The sequence below is a fragment of the Schistocerca cancellata genome, chromosome 2 (genome assembly GCF_023864275.1).
Source record: "Schistocerca cancellata isolate TAMUIC-IGC-003103 chromosome 2, iqSchCanc2.1, whole genome shotgun sequence".
Lineage (NCBI taxonomy): Eukaryota > Metazoa > Arthropoda > Insecta > Orthoptera > Acrididae > Schistocerca > Schistocerca cancellata.
Genome location: NC_064627.1, coordinates 600432728 through 600450198, shown reverse-complemented (window position 1 = coordinate 600450198; position 17471 = coordinate 600432728). Strand labels below are relative to the sequence as shown.

General features: G+C 42.7%; 1 protein-coding gene across 4 annotated transcripts in view; it reads right to left on the bottom strand.

Moving 5' to 3' along the window:
* The window catches only part of LOC126162245 (esterase FE4-like), a 218748-nt gene that overhangs the window by 100522 nt on the left and 100755 nt on the right, over window positions 1-17471 (bottom strand). For 3 of the 4 annotated variants that reach the window (XM_049918617.1, XM_049918620.1, XM_049918619.1), the window contains exons 11-12: window positions 10913-11033; window positions 4085-4441 (exon numbers count right to left, since the gene is read on the bottom strand). The exons of the other annotated variant lie outside the window; for it this stretch is intronic. In XM_049918617.1, coding sequence (XP_049774574.1) covers window positions 4288-4441; window positions 10913-11033 — 275 coding nt within the window. In that variant the 3' untranslated portion in view covers window positions 4085-4287. Of the gene's footprint in view, window positions 1-4084; window positions 4442-10912; window positions 11034-17471 lie in introns of those variants that run through there. 4 annotated transcript variants of the gene reach the window in all.

The following is a 17471-nucleotide window of genomic DNA, read 5'->3' as shown; positions in this document are numbered from 1 at the left end:
CATGGTACTCTGTCTTTACTGGCGGCTAATAGTGCTTTTGCATTTTTCGCACAGTTCACGGATTAAATAGATTTATACAGTTTGGACTGTAATCCATTTCCGTTTTCAATGAATGTGCTTCTGAAATATGCAACTGAATTCATTTGTTTCAGTGTCTTATGATGGGCCTATCTGATTTCCGCTGGCCTTGTTCGTGATTTAAATTTGTCGAAGCACAGGCTGAGCTTTCAGCGTCAAAAAATAGTGGAACCTTCTTGCGTTCCGAAAGTAGATGTATCTCGATGTTCTTTTTTTCTTAGTGTTCTGCCGGGAAGGTGACATGATCTTTTGTAATGATGTCTAGTTCTTAATGGAGACTTTCGGTCATGACTTCAGTGTAAATGAGCGGCTCTTGTATGTAGTTTCCAGCAAAATCAATCTGAAGGTAGTACTTCTCCGCAACGGGAACAACTTTCCTTGTGGTCCGACTGCTCCTAAATTAATCTGAAGGAGGCGTATGAGAACTACGAGTATAAACTGCACTGACACTTATCCAGTATTAGAAACACGATGACCTGTATGAGAAGATCTCAAGGTAACTGTAGGTCTTCTTGGCTTGCAGTTCGGGCACAGAAAGCACTGATACCTTGTATGCGACTGGGACAGAAGAGACAGGAACAAAATACTGTTACGAAAGAAAGATTACCTGTTCGGAACGAACTACTACTTGGATGGAATAATGTAAATATTCCTCTTGTTGAACCCAAATAAATCTATATACCACCGCTTGACATTAAATTGGAACTCGTCAAAAACTTTGTGGGGACTATGGACAAATCTTCACCTAGATTCATGCACTTGCGAGAGAAGTTTCCACGGATCAATTAAACAAAGCTGTAGGAAAGAATATTTGTAGGATCGAAAAAAGCGAAATAATGTCTCATGAACATTTCCTTGATTTGTTGAGTGATGTTGAAAGAACTGTATCGCTGTCCTCAAGAAATTCCTGCTAGATCTTCTTAGGCGGGAGTAGGGTAGACAACTACTGCGATATTGCACCAGAACTACTGAGACCATACCAATTCATGGAATTTAGCACGTCACTTTAACTACATTTCTTGATTGATCATTTCGACTTCTTCCTGATCAATCTTGGCGCCGCTATTAACGAACACGGAGAGCGGTTCTGTCAGGACATTTCTCAAATGTACTCTCATATGTTGTTCTGAGAAGACAAGACGCGTTGCTGACGCAGTTACTTATCTGAAGATGATTCAGAGGGATCGAAACATGTAATCGAATTAAAATGGTGTGCAACTGATACGGAACAATAAATGAGTATTATCTTAAATATCTCTCGAATGGTAAACCGTTGTCAAGACAAATGGAGTACTGCAGTGTCGTCCGACTGCTGCTATTTTTACGAAGCGACATTCTTAAAGCCAAATATCTCAGGAAACCTGGAAGTAAATTTTTTACTTTCTTCCTGTACTCTTCCGTTACTCGTATATATTATTTCTTTGTGCACTAATACATTTTTTTCTGTTTGCGTTTGGCAATCTTGTCCCGGGTGAGTGTCATTTTTCGTTTTTGACGCTCGTGTAATCATTTATAAAATTTACTACTGTAGGAAAACCGAAATCAATACAGAAATTCCAAAATTACATTTGAATCAGAGCCGAATTATTTTCCAGAGAAACGCCATACTGTTCTTATAATTTAAAATAAGATCTTTTTATTGTTCACTGCAACCAGAGACTTCTTCTTGTAAAGGAGATATAGATATCTATACATAGTGTCTTTTACTGTTCACGTGTACATGTTTCATGTATTACAATTTGCCGATACACTATTCTGGCATTAATGTACATAAAAATATTACAAAGCTCGAAAATCCATAACCGTTCTCTTTTCTGTGAGACAGGGCATAGGTGGCATGATGGTATGTGGAGTAAATCAACTTTGTAGCACTTACCAGATTCACTACGCAGTTGATGATATATTCATGTGTTCATTAACGACCAGGAGAGCAAAACCCAGAACGAAGAATCATTATATGTTGTGTAAATCATAAGATATGAAGAGGTCGTGTATTTGTACCTACAGGGTGTTTCAAAAATGACCGGTATATTTGAAACGGCAATACAGACTAAACGAGCAGCGATAGAAATACACCGTTTGTTGCAATATGCTTGGGACAACAGTACATTTTCAGGCAGACAAACTTTCGAAATTACAGTAGTTACAATTGTCATCAACAGATGGCGCTGCGGTCTGGGAAACTCTATAGTACGATATTTTCCACATATCCACCATGCGTAGCAATAATATGGCGTAGTCTCTGAATGAAATTACACGAAACCTTTGACAACGTGTCTGGCGGAATTGCTTCACATGCAGATGAGATGTACTGCTTCAGCTGTTCAATTGTTTCTGGATTCTGGCGGTACACCTGGTCTTTCACGTGTCCCCACAGAAAGAAGTCACAGGGGTTCATGTCTGGCGAATAGGGAGGCCAATCCACGCCGCCTCCTGTATGTTTCGGATAGCCCAAAGCAATCACACGATCATCGAAATATTCATTCAGGAAATTAAAGACGTCGGCCGTGCGATGTGACCGGGCACCATCTTGCATAAACCACGAGGTGTTCACAGTGTCGTCTAAGGCAGTTTGTACCGCCACAAATTCACGAAGAATGTCCAGATAGCGAGATGCAGTAATCGTTTCGGATCTGAAAAATGGGCCAATGATTCCTTTGGAAGAAATGGCGGCCCAGACCAGTACTTTTTGAGGATGCAGGGACGATGGGACTGCAACATGGGGCTTTTCGGTTCCCCATATGCGCCAGTTCTGTTTATTGACGAAGCCGTCCAGGTAAAAATAAGCTTCGTCAGTAAACCAAATGCTGCCCACATGCATATCGCCGTCATCAATCCTGTGCACTATATCGTTAGTGAATGTCTCTCGTGCAGCAATGGTAGTGGCGCTGAGGGGTTGCCGCGTTTGAATTTTGTACGGATAGAGGTGTAAACTCTGGTGCATGAGACGATACGTGGACGTTGGCGTCATTTGGACCGCAGCTGCAACACTGCGTACGGAAACCGGAGGCCGCTGTTGGATCACCTGCTGCACTAGCTGCGTGTTGTCCTCTGTGGTTGCCGTACGGGGTCGCCCTACCTTTCCAGCACGTTCATCCGTCACGTTCCCAGTCCGTTGAAATTTTTCAAACAGATCCTTTATTGTATCGCTTTTCGGGCCTTTGGTTACATTAAACCTCCGTTGAAAACTTCGTCTTGTTGTAACAACACTGTGTTCTAGGCGGTGGAATTCCAACACCAGAAAAATCCTCTGTTCTAAGGAATAAACCATGTTGTCCACAGCACACTTGCACGTTGTGAACAGCACACGCTTACAGCAGAAAGACGACGTACAGAATGGCGCACCCACAGACTGCGTTGTCTTCTATATCTTTCACATCACTTGCAGCGCCATCTGTTGTTGAAAATTGTAACTACTGTAATTTCGAAAGTTTGTCCGCCTGAAAATGTACTGTTGTCCCAAGCATATTGCAACAAACGGTGTATTTCTATCGCTGCTCGTTTAGTTTTTATTGCCGTTTCAAATATACCGGTCATTTTTGAAACACCCTGTATCAGAGTCATCAGTAATGTTTTTAGTTACTAGAATGCATGTTTTACGTTTGTCATTTAGGTCGTGTCGAAAAAATTTTGTTACAAGATTGTAGTAATATATAAGATGTGAGTTGAAGCTGTATTACTTACCTTGTTTACCAATACAGGTATCTCAGTAAATCGAATGTTAAAATTTGCTTTTCCCAGGGAATGTAATGGCTCTATTCTGGCTAGATTTCTCATGAGAAATGTTTTATTGGCTACCAGTATCAATAAAAACGATAAACAGATTCAGGTACGTAGCACAACTATTCCTCTAATATCGAAAAATTGGATGGGGTCTGTTGTCGCAGTATTGATCAGGCGTTTGCAGTGACTGATATTGATTTTAGCGAGCGTCAAGTGCTATTAACGCCATTTCACACTACGCCAGAGGAAACAAAGGATTGAGGAAACGAAAATAAAACGCATATGTAAAGTAGTATTTAATACAAATTCATAATCTTCATCCACAATACATTTGTACAATTTCTACATATGAAGAAAAGTACTATTAAATAATGACAGAAAACTTTGTAACCACTTCCGATAATACGTTGCCCTTGATAACTCCAGTGTGATTGGTGGCAGTAAGAGGAAACATACTTCACAAAACAAACTTTGTAGTGTTTGCATTCACGACAGTAAGTCGTGCCAGAAGCTCATATAGGGTTCATTCATGTTCGTTGCCGTGCTTAAAGGAGATGTTATCTTTAAATAGAAGGGCGATGATTCACTGTACGTCCACCAAGTCTCAGTCAGATTCGATGCATCCTCTGGAGTCGGGTTACTGAAACAAAAATAATAGCTGTCAGCTTCGTCGGCCCATTGAGGAGCTACTTGAATTATGATGCAGCAAAATCACCAGGATTCAACAAGTGGCGATAATGGCTCGAGGGTCTGGCGACATGATAATCATGTGGCCCACGATTATAGACAGCTCCTCGTACTGACTTGTAGGCGGTAGTTGCCTAGTCCGAACGAGAATAAAGCATTACCCGTGAGTGTTCGCTCGTTTTATGTCCCAAATACTGTATTTTTGTACGATTCATGGCACAGACATTCGTGGAGATGTGTGGTTTTGTAGCAGTGTAAATTTATTAATTCAGCCAAAATTACGTATTTATAACTTCTGTACCAAATTAGGTTATGCTAGACCGAAAACTCACGAAAACTCTACGCGCTTTCAGACTCTACATTTTCTCGAGTAAATGAAACGCAATGAATATTATAAGCTGTTTCTCGTGCAGTGTTAACACATATAACTGTGTGGCAGCTGGATTGTTTTCGTATGAAGGAAGTTTAATTGAATTTTACGTTTGCAAGCGTTCGCTTTTTGGTGAGCTAATAAATGAGTTTTGCCGACATAATTCGGGACTTCTCCGTCGGTTTATAAACCTTTTGTTGATGCAGGCTCTGAATCACAACAGTCAGGGAAGAGCTCCGTTATATTACGATTGTTGTAAAATAATCAACGTATTGTATATTTTTAAGCTTTTTTTTATTTTTCAGAATATATCTAGTTGTCTGCAGAGCATGTTTTTCTTCTATGTAGTCAGTCGCTAGCCCACTAAGGCTACCTCATAGCTTTTTTTTAGTTTTAATTTTATTTATTTATTTTTTTCTTCAGGCAAAACGCCTGAAGGAAACAGCAGGTGGGGAGATAGTACGGGTCACAGCTTCTCCCACTAACATTCTTGTAACAATATCAATCATCTCTATTGCCCCTATAGAGTAGAGTGGTGAGTTCCACAATGCCGACAATAGAACCGTGTGCACTAACGCAAGCTGTTCCCAGATTTGTCACCGTTGCGGTAGTGCCCAGTATAACCAGGACTTTTGGCGGGTTAACGTTTCATAGTTATAACATGTACACACGACGATTTGTGTACCGCACTGGTAAGGCAGTTAATGTACCCTATCATGGTCGTGTAGGAATGTTATACACAGGGTGTGAGGAAGCGGGTGTATCATTTGCTGCTGTTGTGTTATTGTTGCCCTAAACTTTTCTTGCAAATACCTTCAGCACCGTAGCATTATTTATATAGCAGCTGCACAGAAACAAAAATATTGAATATTAACTCAGGGCTTATACAGCCTAATTGTATTACCAAATACATTCGTTTGGTTAATTAGAATCCGTTGATGTAATTACATTACCTAAAAACTGCCCTAATAACAAAATACAAATAATATAAAACTTTGTTATTTATATGCGATTATACACTATTGGACCACGCAAAGCTTCTCGATTCTTTTTCCTTTTTTTCCACACTTTTGTATGTATTTTTGAATATAGCCTGCTGCGGACAGCAGTCCTTTTGAAGAGGGAGGAAGGGTGATGGTGATACCTGTCCTCAGGCCACTGAAAGGGGGAGCGTCGGCGGCAATTCATCTCTTCATCACCAGGGTGGACACCTTACGGGTGCAGCACCTGGGTGGGGGTGTGCTGTACTCAAGGCAGGAAGATGTGGTGTTTAGTCACCAGTGGGCATTATGGTTGGTATGGAACGTATGGGAAATGCGGAATGAAGTAAGAAGGCTTGAGGAAGTGTTCGACGAGCTTACGCAATGTGCAGAGGGCAAGGGAATGCTGAAAGAAGTTGCGCGGGAGTATAAGAAATCGCATGAGGGTTATAGGACGCAACGAAAGCAGGTAGGACAGATGGAGGAAGCGGTGCCATGACTAAGACAGAAACGAGGATGGCTGAATGCAGGGGAAAAAGTTTTAAAGACAGTATTTGGAATTGCGGATGAAAGCGATATAAAAGAACTGTACAAAACGGTGGAAGCGTCACTGGCAGAGGAGAGCAGAGCAACGGAAGCTTGGCACGCATCTTAGACAGGGACAAAGGAAGGGGAAGTCCTGAACAACGCACGGTTTCCACACACATTGGCAGGGCAGGTCGTGGAATCCGCTAAGGCATCGGAAGACGTAGTAAATCGTAACCTGGGAACCCTACAGGTGCATCTAGAAGTACTAGACAGCAGGGTGGTGTTAATCAGACTTTTGCAAGGAGTAACTGACAGTGTGTGGGATGTGCAGGGAGTAATAATGAATCTGCAAGAAGCGCTGCATTACGCATCGCAAGGCCAGATAAGTACCGATTTGTTACCGCCGGACCAATATTTACCCGGGTTGCGCAAGGCGCAGAAGGAACTACCGTCGGGGTTATATTTAATAATGGAGCCCAGCGAACAAAATTTGCCATTTTTCTACCCTGCTGCAACAGTAAGGGTAACAACTAACCACGCACGAGTGTATATTTTGGTCCAATTTCTGATTACGGGGAAGAACATGAGATTTCAGTGTTACACGGTGCAGCCATATCCAGTGAAGTAGGGAGCGTTGAGCAAGTTTGTGGACGTGAAAACTAAAGAGGTGTTGCTGATCTCCGCAACCAGAAACCGGTGCGCCAAAATGGCAAGGGAGGAATTACGAAGCTGCCATAGAGGGAAGGTAATGGTATGTCCAGCCAGGATGGTAAGTACCAATCCGGACACATGCACGATGTAGTTGTTTTTATCCAAGGGGAAAATAGACTGTCCAAGGGAAATCGTGGAGCCAGAGTTGAGCTTGCAACAGGTTGGAATGCATTGGATCTTCTCCACCTACGAGAATTCGGTAGTAGTAGCAAGTTGCTTTGAGCAGGGAATATTTGCAGAAGCGAAACTTATAGAGCTCGACGGGAACGGAATTTCAATCAATGGAACTAAGTGTAACATAGGACCAACCTTCCTCCTGCCAGCGTCAATTTCAGGAGTCACACAATTGAATGTTACACAGCCACAGCTGTACTGGCCGGAAGCCAAGGCAGAATCTGACCTTGTTAACTCAAACCATGGAGCCAGGTCTGTTGAGACCCATAAACTAGTTCATTTTAGAGCAAGAGGGGCGCATATCAGCTGAACAGCTTGTGCAACATGTCACTCAGCATAGAGAAAGGCAAGCGCAAACAACGATCATTTTGAGCACCTCTGTGCCAATTGTCATCACAGCCTTAACTTTGTTATGTGTTGTTTTCTTTCTGATCAGGCAGAGAGCTAATTCCAAGAGGGAACCAAGGGTATCCCAAGTCCCAGTGGATTGGATACCGATGACGTGGGACGAGTAGGTAAGGGGTTGATCGAACAGTGGTCGGTCAGTAAGGAATTTTTACGTTTTGTTTCATGTCATGGTTTTAAGGGGCACTAGAACACATTTAATTTTTCTAATAGTAAGGAAATATGCCATAGGTGCCGACCCAAACAAGTTAAGAGCTAGTAATGGGTCTACCCGGGGACAGGTGTTTCTGAAAAGGCGAATAATGCAGCGGCACCACCGTTTAGGATAGGGAAAGTTAGTTTTGTGCAATAGTCTGACCACAAGTTACAGCCAGGTGCGGGCCGGATTGCAGTGAGTTACGAATACCAACAGTTGCGAAGTAGAATAGAGACCACAGGGCCATCAAGTTGCTGAAAGAGTATACATACCGGTTTTGCATGTCGCAAATCGCAGGAAGAAGGGGCCCAGTGGCCAAACTAACGTGTTATGAGTATGTGACGCGAAGCGGCGCATGTGGTTTGGCTCTGAGCACTATGGGACTTAACATCTATGGTCATCAGTCCCCTATAACTTAGAACTACTTAAACCTAACTAACCTAAGGACATCACACAACACCCAGTCATCACGAGGCAGAGAAAATCCCTGACCCCGCCGGGAATCGAACCTGGGAACCCGGGCGTGAGAAGCGACGACCACGAGCGCATGTGGCAAAAAGGAGGTGTATAGCTGCTTATAAATACGTGTGGGTTTCTAACAAGATTCATTTAAGTGTGGCAACTCTCCCGGATAGTGGGGCACGTCACACCACCAGCTACACGCAGCAGCAGATGGGGCGCCAGCGGTCCAGTCGATGGATTGACGATGGTTGACCCTCTGTGGCCAATGCGGTGTCAGTAGTCAGCCAGTGGTGGGCCACTCCATGGCTCGCTACCGCGGGCAGTCGTCCTGACTTCCAACATACGCCGGAGGCATCCCGAGGCGAGGGCCACAGATTCGGACGCCAGATCGCGGGCGCTTGTTGTTGCTGCAACCTCAGCCACGCCAGTGAGAAGCCCGCAGGTGGCCGCCTGCGGCTCACACCGAGCAGCGCTGAGTCAGCAGGGATGCAGACCGCTGAGTCGACTGCCGGCAACTCAGCTGGCGTAGAAGGCCGACTCACAGTTCATGCACGGGTCATTGACACAGCCATTGTGCACCAAGCAGTTTCGCACACAGTGAAGTGGTGTCCTCAGCATTGCAGGACCCAGCGACACACACCAAGAGAAACACGGCACTGTAGTTAGAAACAATAAATCACTAGGGAAGCTCAGACAAGTGTTAATACAGTGCCTTCTACTTCTTTCCGCTACATTTGGTCATCCTGATACATTCGGTGGCAGAAGTAGCTACTGCAGATCTATCACGAGTTACATAAAGTAACAAAGTAAGAGCGCTTACAGAAAAATGAAACTTGTGGTGTCAGTAACTTTTCCTAATGCACTCGACTCTGATGCCACATTAGTATTTGGATATGGAGGTACAAGGAAAAAGACCGATTGTGAGGTCTAGTTAGAGATGGGCAGACCAAATTAATGAAGATCACCAGAGTAGGAGTAACGTTGGATGCAATGGTGAGAGAAAAGCTATTCCAGGACAGAAATAAATGAAGGAAGATCTTTCACTGAGTTCCTACCCTGCTCAGTGGAAGAAAATCTTGAAATAGTCGTTTTTGTTATTGTTGTTGTTGTTGTTGTGGTCTTCAGTCCTGAGACTGGTTTGATGCAGCTCTCCATGCTACTCTATCCTGCGCAAGCTTCTTCATCTCTCAGTACCCACTGCAACCTTCATCCTTCTGAATTTGCTTAGTGTATTCATCTCTTGGTCTCCCTCTACGATTTTTACCCTCCACGCTGCCCACCAATACTAAATTTGTGATCCCTTGGAGCCCCAGAAAATGTCCTACCAACCGATCCCTTCTTCTAGTCCAGCTATGCCACAAATTTCTCTTCTCCCCAATTCTATTCAGTACCTCCTCAATAGTTATGTGATGTACTCATCTAATTTTCAGCATTCTTCTGTAGCACCACATTTCGAAATTTTCTATTCTCTTCTTGTCTAAACTATTTATCGTCAACGTTTCACTTCCATACATGGCTAAACTCCATACAAATACTTTCAGAAACAACTTCCTGACACTTAAATCTATACTCTATGTTAACAAATTTCTCTTCTTCAGAAACGCTTTCCTTGCCATTGCCACTCTACATTTTATACCTCTCTACTTCGATCATCATCAGTTATTTTGCCCCTCAAATAGAAAATGTCATCTCCTACTTTACGTGTCTCATTTCCTAATCTAATTCCCTCACCATCACCCGATTTAATTCGACTATCTTCCATTATCCTCGTTTTGCTTTCGTTTATGTTCATCTTATATCCTTCTGTCAAGACACTGACCATTCCGTTCAACTCCTCTTCCAGGTCCTTTGCTGTCTCTGACAGAATTATAATGTGATCGACAAACCTCAAAATTTTTAATTTTTCTCCATGGATTTTAATTCCTACCCCGAATTTTTGCTTTGTTTCCTTTACTGCTTGCTCGGCTTACAGATTGAATAACATCGGGGATAGGCTACAAACCTGTCTCACTCCCTTCCCAACCACTGCATCCCGTTTATGTAACTCGACTGTTATAGCTGCCGTCCGGTTTCCGTAGAAATTGTAAATAGCCTTTCGCTTCCTATATTTGACCCCTGCCGCCTTCAGAATTTTAAAGAGAGTATTCCAGTCAACATTGTCAAAAGCTTTCTCCCAGTCTACAAATGCTAGAAACGCAGGTTTGCATTTCCTTAATCTATCTTCTAAGATAAGTCGTAGTGTCGGTATTGCCTCACGTATTTCAATATTTCTATGGAATCCAACCTGATCTTTCCCGAGGTCGGCTTCTACCAGTTCTTGATGTTGATAACTTTAAAAACGAGTGCTGTTTCGGATGATGTAATTTTATATGTAACCAGTTAAAGACTTATTAAATCAGAAAATCATGATAACGGTATTTCATATAATAGAAGTATTTTGCTGTGTATTGAAAACTGTTGATTCAAGTTTTGCACTAACAATCGCTTGTTACTGAACACACAGTATGGACTATATGGTCACTAAATTATACTCAACAGGTAAGGTGATGAACTCTAATACAACAAGAGCAAAATAAATGTAAGAAAATACATACTTACTCGTATTTTGCAAAATTTGCAAACATTTCTGTCATTTGATCCCTGATCGCACTTCCATCTGGGTCTGCATCCGGCGTTTTAGTTGTGAACAGAATAGCCACAGTATCATCGTGAGCCGCACCTGGAAACGCATTGTAGACGATCCGTTAAGGTACCCTGTGAATTTTCAGCAGTAATATTCAGACTTGTTCTATTCCCTGCCTATCTGTGGACAACGTTGTCATCCAATACTCTCCACAGGTTTAAAGACAATACAGATAGTGCAGTTCTTCCGTCTTTCCGTCCCAGTTTTTCTTTGTTCTCCCTGCGCCCGGCCGTAAAACGCGTCATTACATTACATGAATCGGATTCCACGTACCCCATTAAGAACGTTCCCTGTAATTTGGAAAAAATACATGCATGTGAATTTTTCTTAGGTACAATCGGTACGTATGAGACAGAATGCGCTGCCTAATATGCTCCAATATGCCGCGCATAATAACCAGATCCTTCTGGGGCTCATACCTCTGTTTCTATTGGCGATAGAAAGGTGGGGTGGTGGCACATTCCTTGGGTTAGGGACAATTTGTATACCCAACATAGGTCGAATCTCTCCGACAGGTATATGGAACTAAAGGTGACCTTTAGAGCAGGTCAGACTGGAACACAATGGGTCGGAAGTGAACAGCCTCTGAGCATCTTAATGCAATGTTTAACGACTATTTTTATGTTACGCAGGCATACATTGATATGAATGTAACAGAGTTCAATGAGATGCTCTTAGACAATGACCTTAAGCCACTTTGTAATCCTACAAATATGCAGAAAAATAGTAATTAAATATTTCGATCAAAATCTTTGGCTAAAATTGAGTTAATCAAAAAAACTTTAAAAACATTTAACATCACTACAAATTTAAAAGGGAAAATTATTAAAACTTCAGCAGATGGTATTAATTCTGGAACGGCCGAATGTAGCTCCATAAGAATGTAAACCAGACATCGAGGATTGCCCCTCTACGAACTGTCTATACAGTAAACATACAAAATACAGGGAAACATGCAGAATTAGCAAATATTACGCTTTTCATAAATTATACGACCATCTAACCATTGAAAATTCTTAATCTGCAATATAATAAACGACTAAGGGGACGTTGCTCTTTCTTACAATACGCAGTCCACATCGAGTCAGGTTGCATCAATAAATCACAGTATGACAAACTGCCGGTTGGTTTCTGTCTCGGATGAACGTCGGCCGAAGAACCCGAGACAGAAGCCAATAGGCACTTTGTCAACAAGTGGCCACGAAAGCTTTAACAATTTTGTAAATGACAGTACATAAAGTTCCTAATATTTTAAGCTGTTACCGGTTATGTTAAACAAGTAATCATATGCAAGTAAGCAATGAATTTTAACGAGCGTCGCCCAGTTGAAAATGAGCAGCTTCCAACAAATTTAACAAACAATGAGTTAAGCACAATGGTAGGCAACTCAAGAGGATTAGAACATGTTACAGAACGGGCTTTACCAACCCGTCCCTGAGTACATACATACATTATTTGGTACAAGCTGTCCTGGAGCTAGGCAAGGACTTGAAGCAGCCTTAAGGTAAATTTCCTTGGCACCAACAGTCTTCAAGGACACACATAAACCCTGCCTATTCTCTCACACCAACCATACTTGCACAGGCTTCTACAGCAGATGAAAGACGCAGTTAAAGATTACGCAGCCTTACTGTTCCTTGAGTGCAACTCATAACGGCTATCCAAGGCGCACAAATAACTACCACTGATAACCCTCTGTGGGCACAGACCACTTGAGCCCGTTTCAAAAACCACGCAAGCGAGAGTACGCGATCCTGTAGAGTCACGAGGAATCCCCCAAATGCCGGCCGGTGTGGTCGTGCGGTTCTAGGCGCTTCAGTCTGGAACCGCGTGACCGCTACGGTCGCAGGTTCCAATCCTGCCTCGGGCATGGCTGTGTGTGATGTCCTTAGGTTAGTCAGGTTTAAGTAGTTCTAAGTTCTAGGGGACTGATGACCATAGATGTTAAGTCCCATAGTGCTCAGAGCCGTTTGAACCAATCCCCCAAATAAATAGTCTGACAGTCAGTAACCCAAGGGGCCTCAGCCCAGAGACAGAATGAATAGGCTCACCGAAGTCAGAAAGATGTACGGAGCGCAAGTCCACGGGTGCAGCTTGTCACATCACTCCCGAGCATCGACCCGCCCATCCACAAGCGACTACACATTCCGTCGGCCTATTCCGGAGGTGCTGTTTGCTCGACAAGACGGGCCCACCGATCCACTACGCGGCCTCAGTGGCGCCAAAATGCTTGCTGCAGGGCGTTAATCAACGCTTCCTGTGTGTTGCGATCGACCTCATTTGCTCGACTCGCGGTGGTTCAAAATGGCTCTGAGCACTATGGGACTTAACTTCGGAGGTCTAGAACTTAGAACTACTGAAACCTAAGTAACCTAAGGACATCACACACATCCATGCCCGAGGCAGGATTCTAACCTGCGACCGCAGTGGTCGCGCGGTTCCAGACTTAGCACCTATAACCGCTCGGCCACCATGGCCGAAGATTCGCGGTGGCTTCAGAACTTTCCGCACCGGTGCGAGAGCGTACCAGCCGGCAGGAGGATAAAATCCTTGTATGAGCGATCCGCTGCTAGGAAGTATCGATGGGCCGTATCAACAAGGATCGTCTTAGTGCCATTATGTTACACTACAGTGTTGAAATACGAACATTACACACTTGCTCCTGCTTAGGCAACTAGAACGTATCGTTTGGCATGGGCGATTCCTTAAAAAGACCCCCTTCCACAATAAAGGCGCTGTCTTTTTATTCTTTTCGTACTAAAACCTAGCCGTGGATTCTAAGACGGCTATGCACAGAACGTGGCTGCAATTTTTACGACATATTCCAAATACCCGTATCTCGAAGAAGCTTGAAAATATTATTGATATCTTTGTCCGTATACTAGATAAAGAAGTTCAAAATTCCCTATTGTACACTTAAAATACGCACATGAAACCTGGTGTGTGGCGGAAACGTAGGTAATAAAGTGGCGTACCACGGAGATATATGCTGTTAAATGCCTTCTTTATCATTAGTAGGATTCTGAGCACGCCATATTTTAGTACTGAAACACATGCAAAATTTTTGTACACCTAGAATCCCATCTGAAGAGTAAAATTTGTTTTACGTTATTTCAGTTTCACATTAGTAAACTATCAAAATTTTACTGACTCATAAAGTTCCTTTCGTGATGAGTGATATGTCCTGTTGTGGGATGGAAAAGAAGGGAATCATCGACATGTTATTCGTGTCTATTTTCCTTTGCACCTTTAAATATGTTCAGAAGAGTTTTGACATGCAAATAGTTTCTCGCTTTTTTTGTGCTCAGAGAGAAGGGTACAAAGGAAGTGCGAAAGAGAGGGAAAAGTAATAAGTACTGGCACATATTAGACAGTGCTTATGGTACAGAAAGAAAGAAGGAGACAACAGCAATATGAGAGAAAGTGAGGGACACAGTGGCAGTGAATCGTATTTAAAAGTACACACTATTTTATATGTAGAGCGACCACAGCCGAAATATTCCATGATTGGAGAAGAAAGTACCGCTGCGACTGTTAGAAATCTTTGTTGGTGAACAACACCGGTTTCGCAATTTAAATTTGCATGTTCAGATGCTCCAAGTAAAATGATTGAGGTTCTATTAAAATCGAAAAAAAGCCATTCCCAACATTTATATCTAGGTATTTAAACCTTCTGACTCACGAATATGCAGTCGTCTATGACAAAATGTATTGGGGACTAGGGCCATCCCCAATCTCCGTTGTGTACATCCTGGGGAGGAAGCGTTGCAGTTGCCGGCGCTAACTGCTAGCTGCTGAGCTTATAGGTATGAGCGACTTATGCGATGTAATAGCGCGTTGGTCATCAAACTGTGGCCAGTGGGCCACACGCGACCCGAATCAAGTACTCGTGCAACCCGCGGTTCTCAGTCGAGTCTAAAAACGTCAATAAACCTTAATAGCTACTTAAGAATATAGTTTTCGTGCTCATCAGGAAAGAGAAATATGTACAGAGATAGTCATATTTTCGAATGAGGGTAATTTTAATTAACGTTCGCGAAATCGGCAGTGAGCTAAGTAAAGTTGGCCGCTTGTGTCAGGGACAGAGGTGTAAGCAGCACGGCCGCAGGAGGTTTAGAGGATGTGTTAGGGGGAATACTGTCTTGTTTGTCTTCCAGTGCTGCCCACTCACGTGCCTGCTTGCCTCGTACCGACCAGTTGCTATGGTATAATGTTATACGGAAGCAAAGTGGATTCATGAATGCTTATTATAGAGGTGGTCATTTTCCAATATGGTACGTATTTGTAGCACGGAATATGAAATTAAATTAAGACTGTTGCAATACATCACAATGAGTGGAAGCAAAATGACACTCAAAATCTTTAATAAACAATAGTGATCGTATTTCATTCTCGTACTGCATAAATTATTTAAATATAAGTACAATTACTGTTTTTAATCATTTAATCATCCGCTCACACAGAAAACACAACCCTTCGTCCTGAAATTACACTGACGTAACTGTGTGTTTGCAAAGGGTGGCTGCAATCTGACAACACTTGGCACAAAATATTCCGAAAGGTGCCGACTTTTAAGGATTATGACCGGTTCTCGGGGCCGGCGGCCAACTTGTCGCCTCCTTACTGTAGCTGGTCTTTTTGCGGCTGAGGACATACTAATTGATTTACCAGCCCGGATAGCTGTGCGTGTCAAAGAGACGCCCCCAGGACGGGGAGCTGCGCTGACGCAGATCGGATCCAGTTGTGCCAGTTGACGTGGATGTGGTTATTAGGCGGTTTCCCACATTCCAGTAGGTGAATACCAGGTTGGTACCCAAGTGCCGCCTCAGTTAAATTGTTCACAAATATTTAAAATACTTTTACCCCCTTTAATGTAAATAACACTGCAAACAGACAGTTTTGCTGCACATGTTCCGTCCCGTGGGTAACGTGGAGGCGACGGGAAGTGTACCCACCCATCTTTTAAATTAACCATGCCAAATCCGTAAATAACGATACGGACCCTGCGCCGATGCGAGACAAAATGGCTCTGAGCACTATGGGATTTAACTTCTAGGGACATCAGTCCCCTAGAACTTAGAACTACTTAAACCTAACTAACCTAAGTACATCACACACATCCATGCCCGAGGCAGGATGCGAATCTGCGACTGTAGCGGTCGCGCGGTTCCAGACTGTAGCGCCTAGAACCGCTCGGCCACTCCGGCCGGCGATGCGGGCAAAGACACAAGAGAAAGGAGATGACATACTAATGTATGTGGGTTATCAGTAAATAATAAGATGGGAACATATTTGGCCCAAGATGCCACCCCACAATGTCAGTATTGTCTCTTGAGCAAATAAGTTTGACGACTAGTGTGTGAAAGCGATTTACAGTTAGAGGATTTCGTGGGAGTAAGAAGTGCGTTGTATGTTTAAAAAAAGCGCGAATGTCTTTTCATACAAAAATTTTCGGGAAATTTTTTAAAAATGTTGGGGAAGATAGATTGAGGTAGCTGGCACCCCACTTTTCAGTCAGTCTTTTAAAGAAGAACATAATCGTCTTTCTCGTGTTCCGAGAGGAGCATTTTGCCGCGGGTACAATAAACTGACTCAGCTTTGTGAAAGATTATAGTATTACAATGCTAATATTAGGGTAAGGTGTGATAAAGTGGTCACTGCAAATCCTTTGGCCTGAACCTTACTGCGGCCTGCCACGATGTGCTGATACTAGTGCTAATATACTCGTACATTATGATTCTTATCAGTGAGTTTGATAGTGGAAAGCTGTTCCGTTATTTTTGAGTAAAAACTTTTCTGATTTTCAGTCGCGTGACATAAGGTAAGTCACTTATATCTCTATTGTTACCTTACTCACACGTGCAGTATAATTATTTCACAACATCAATCTTTAAAAAACGTTTTTTGGCCTGCTAATGTCGTTCATTGTTGTTTCTTTCGGTCTGATAGTGTCAACTTTGAATCACTAATGCTGACTTGCCGTCCAATCAGGATAAATGAGGACAGTACTCGTCGGGAAAAGTAGCCAAGGTGTTAAACCCAATAAGAGTCAGTTACTTTCATTATCATACATAATTCTGTAAATCAGAGTGAGCTCTAAACCCTTTTATTTACAAAGATATCATCCGGTATTCTGTCCATTTGTTACCATTTTGAATTAATTAATGTATCTAGGCAAAATGGGATATCGTTTACGCGTACACAACAAAGGATCCAAAATACAATCCCGTGTTACACCGCGTCAGTTAGCTTCAGACTCTATGCACCTCCTGCTGCGTGAACAGTATGGTAATCATACACGCTGCTTTCTGTCAGGCAGACAGAGTTAAAGACAGGGACAGGCTTATACACTATTCCATATTATTTTCATTTTAACACGAAAAAACACAGAAGTAATCGTTTTAGCTAGATCACAAATTGTTCTTAATGGCAACAATTCGTTATTTATTAACTCTAATCGATCATCTATGGACA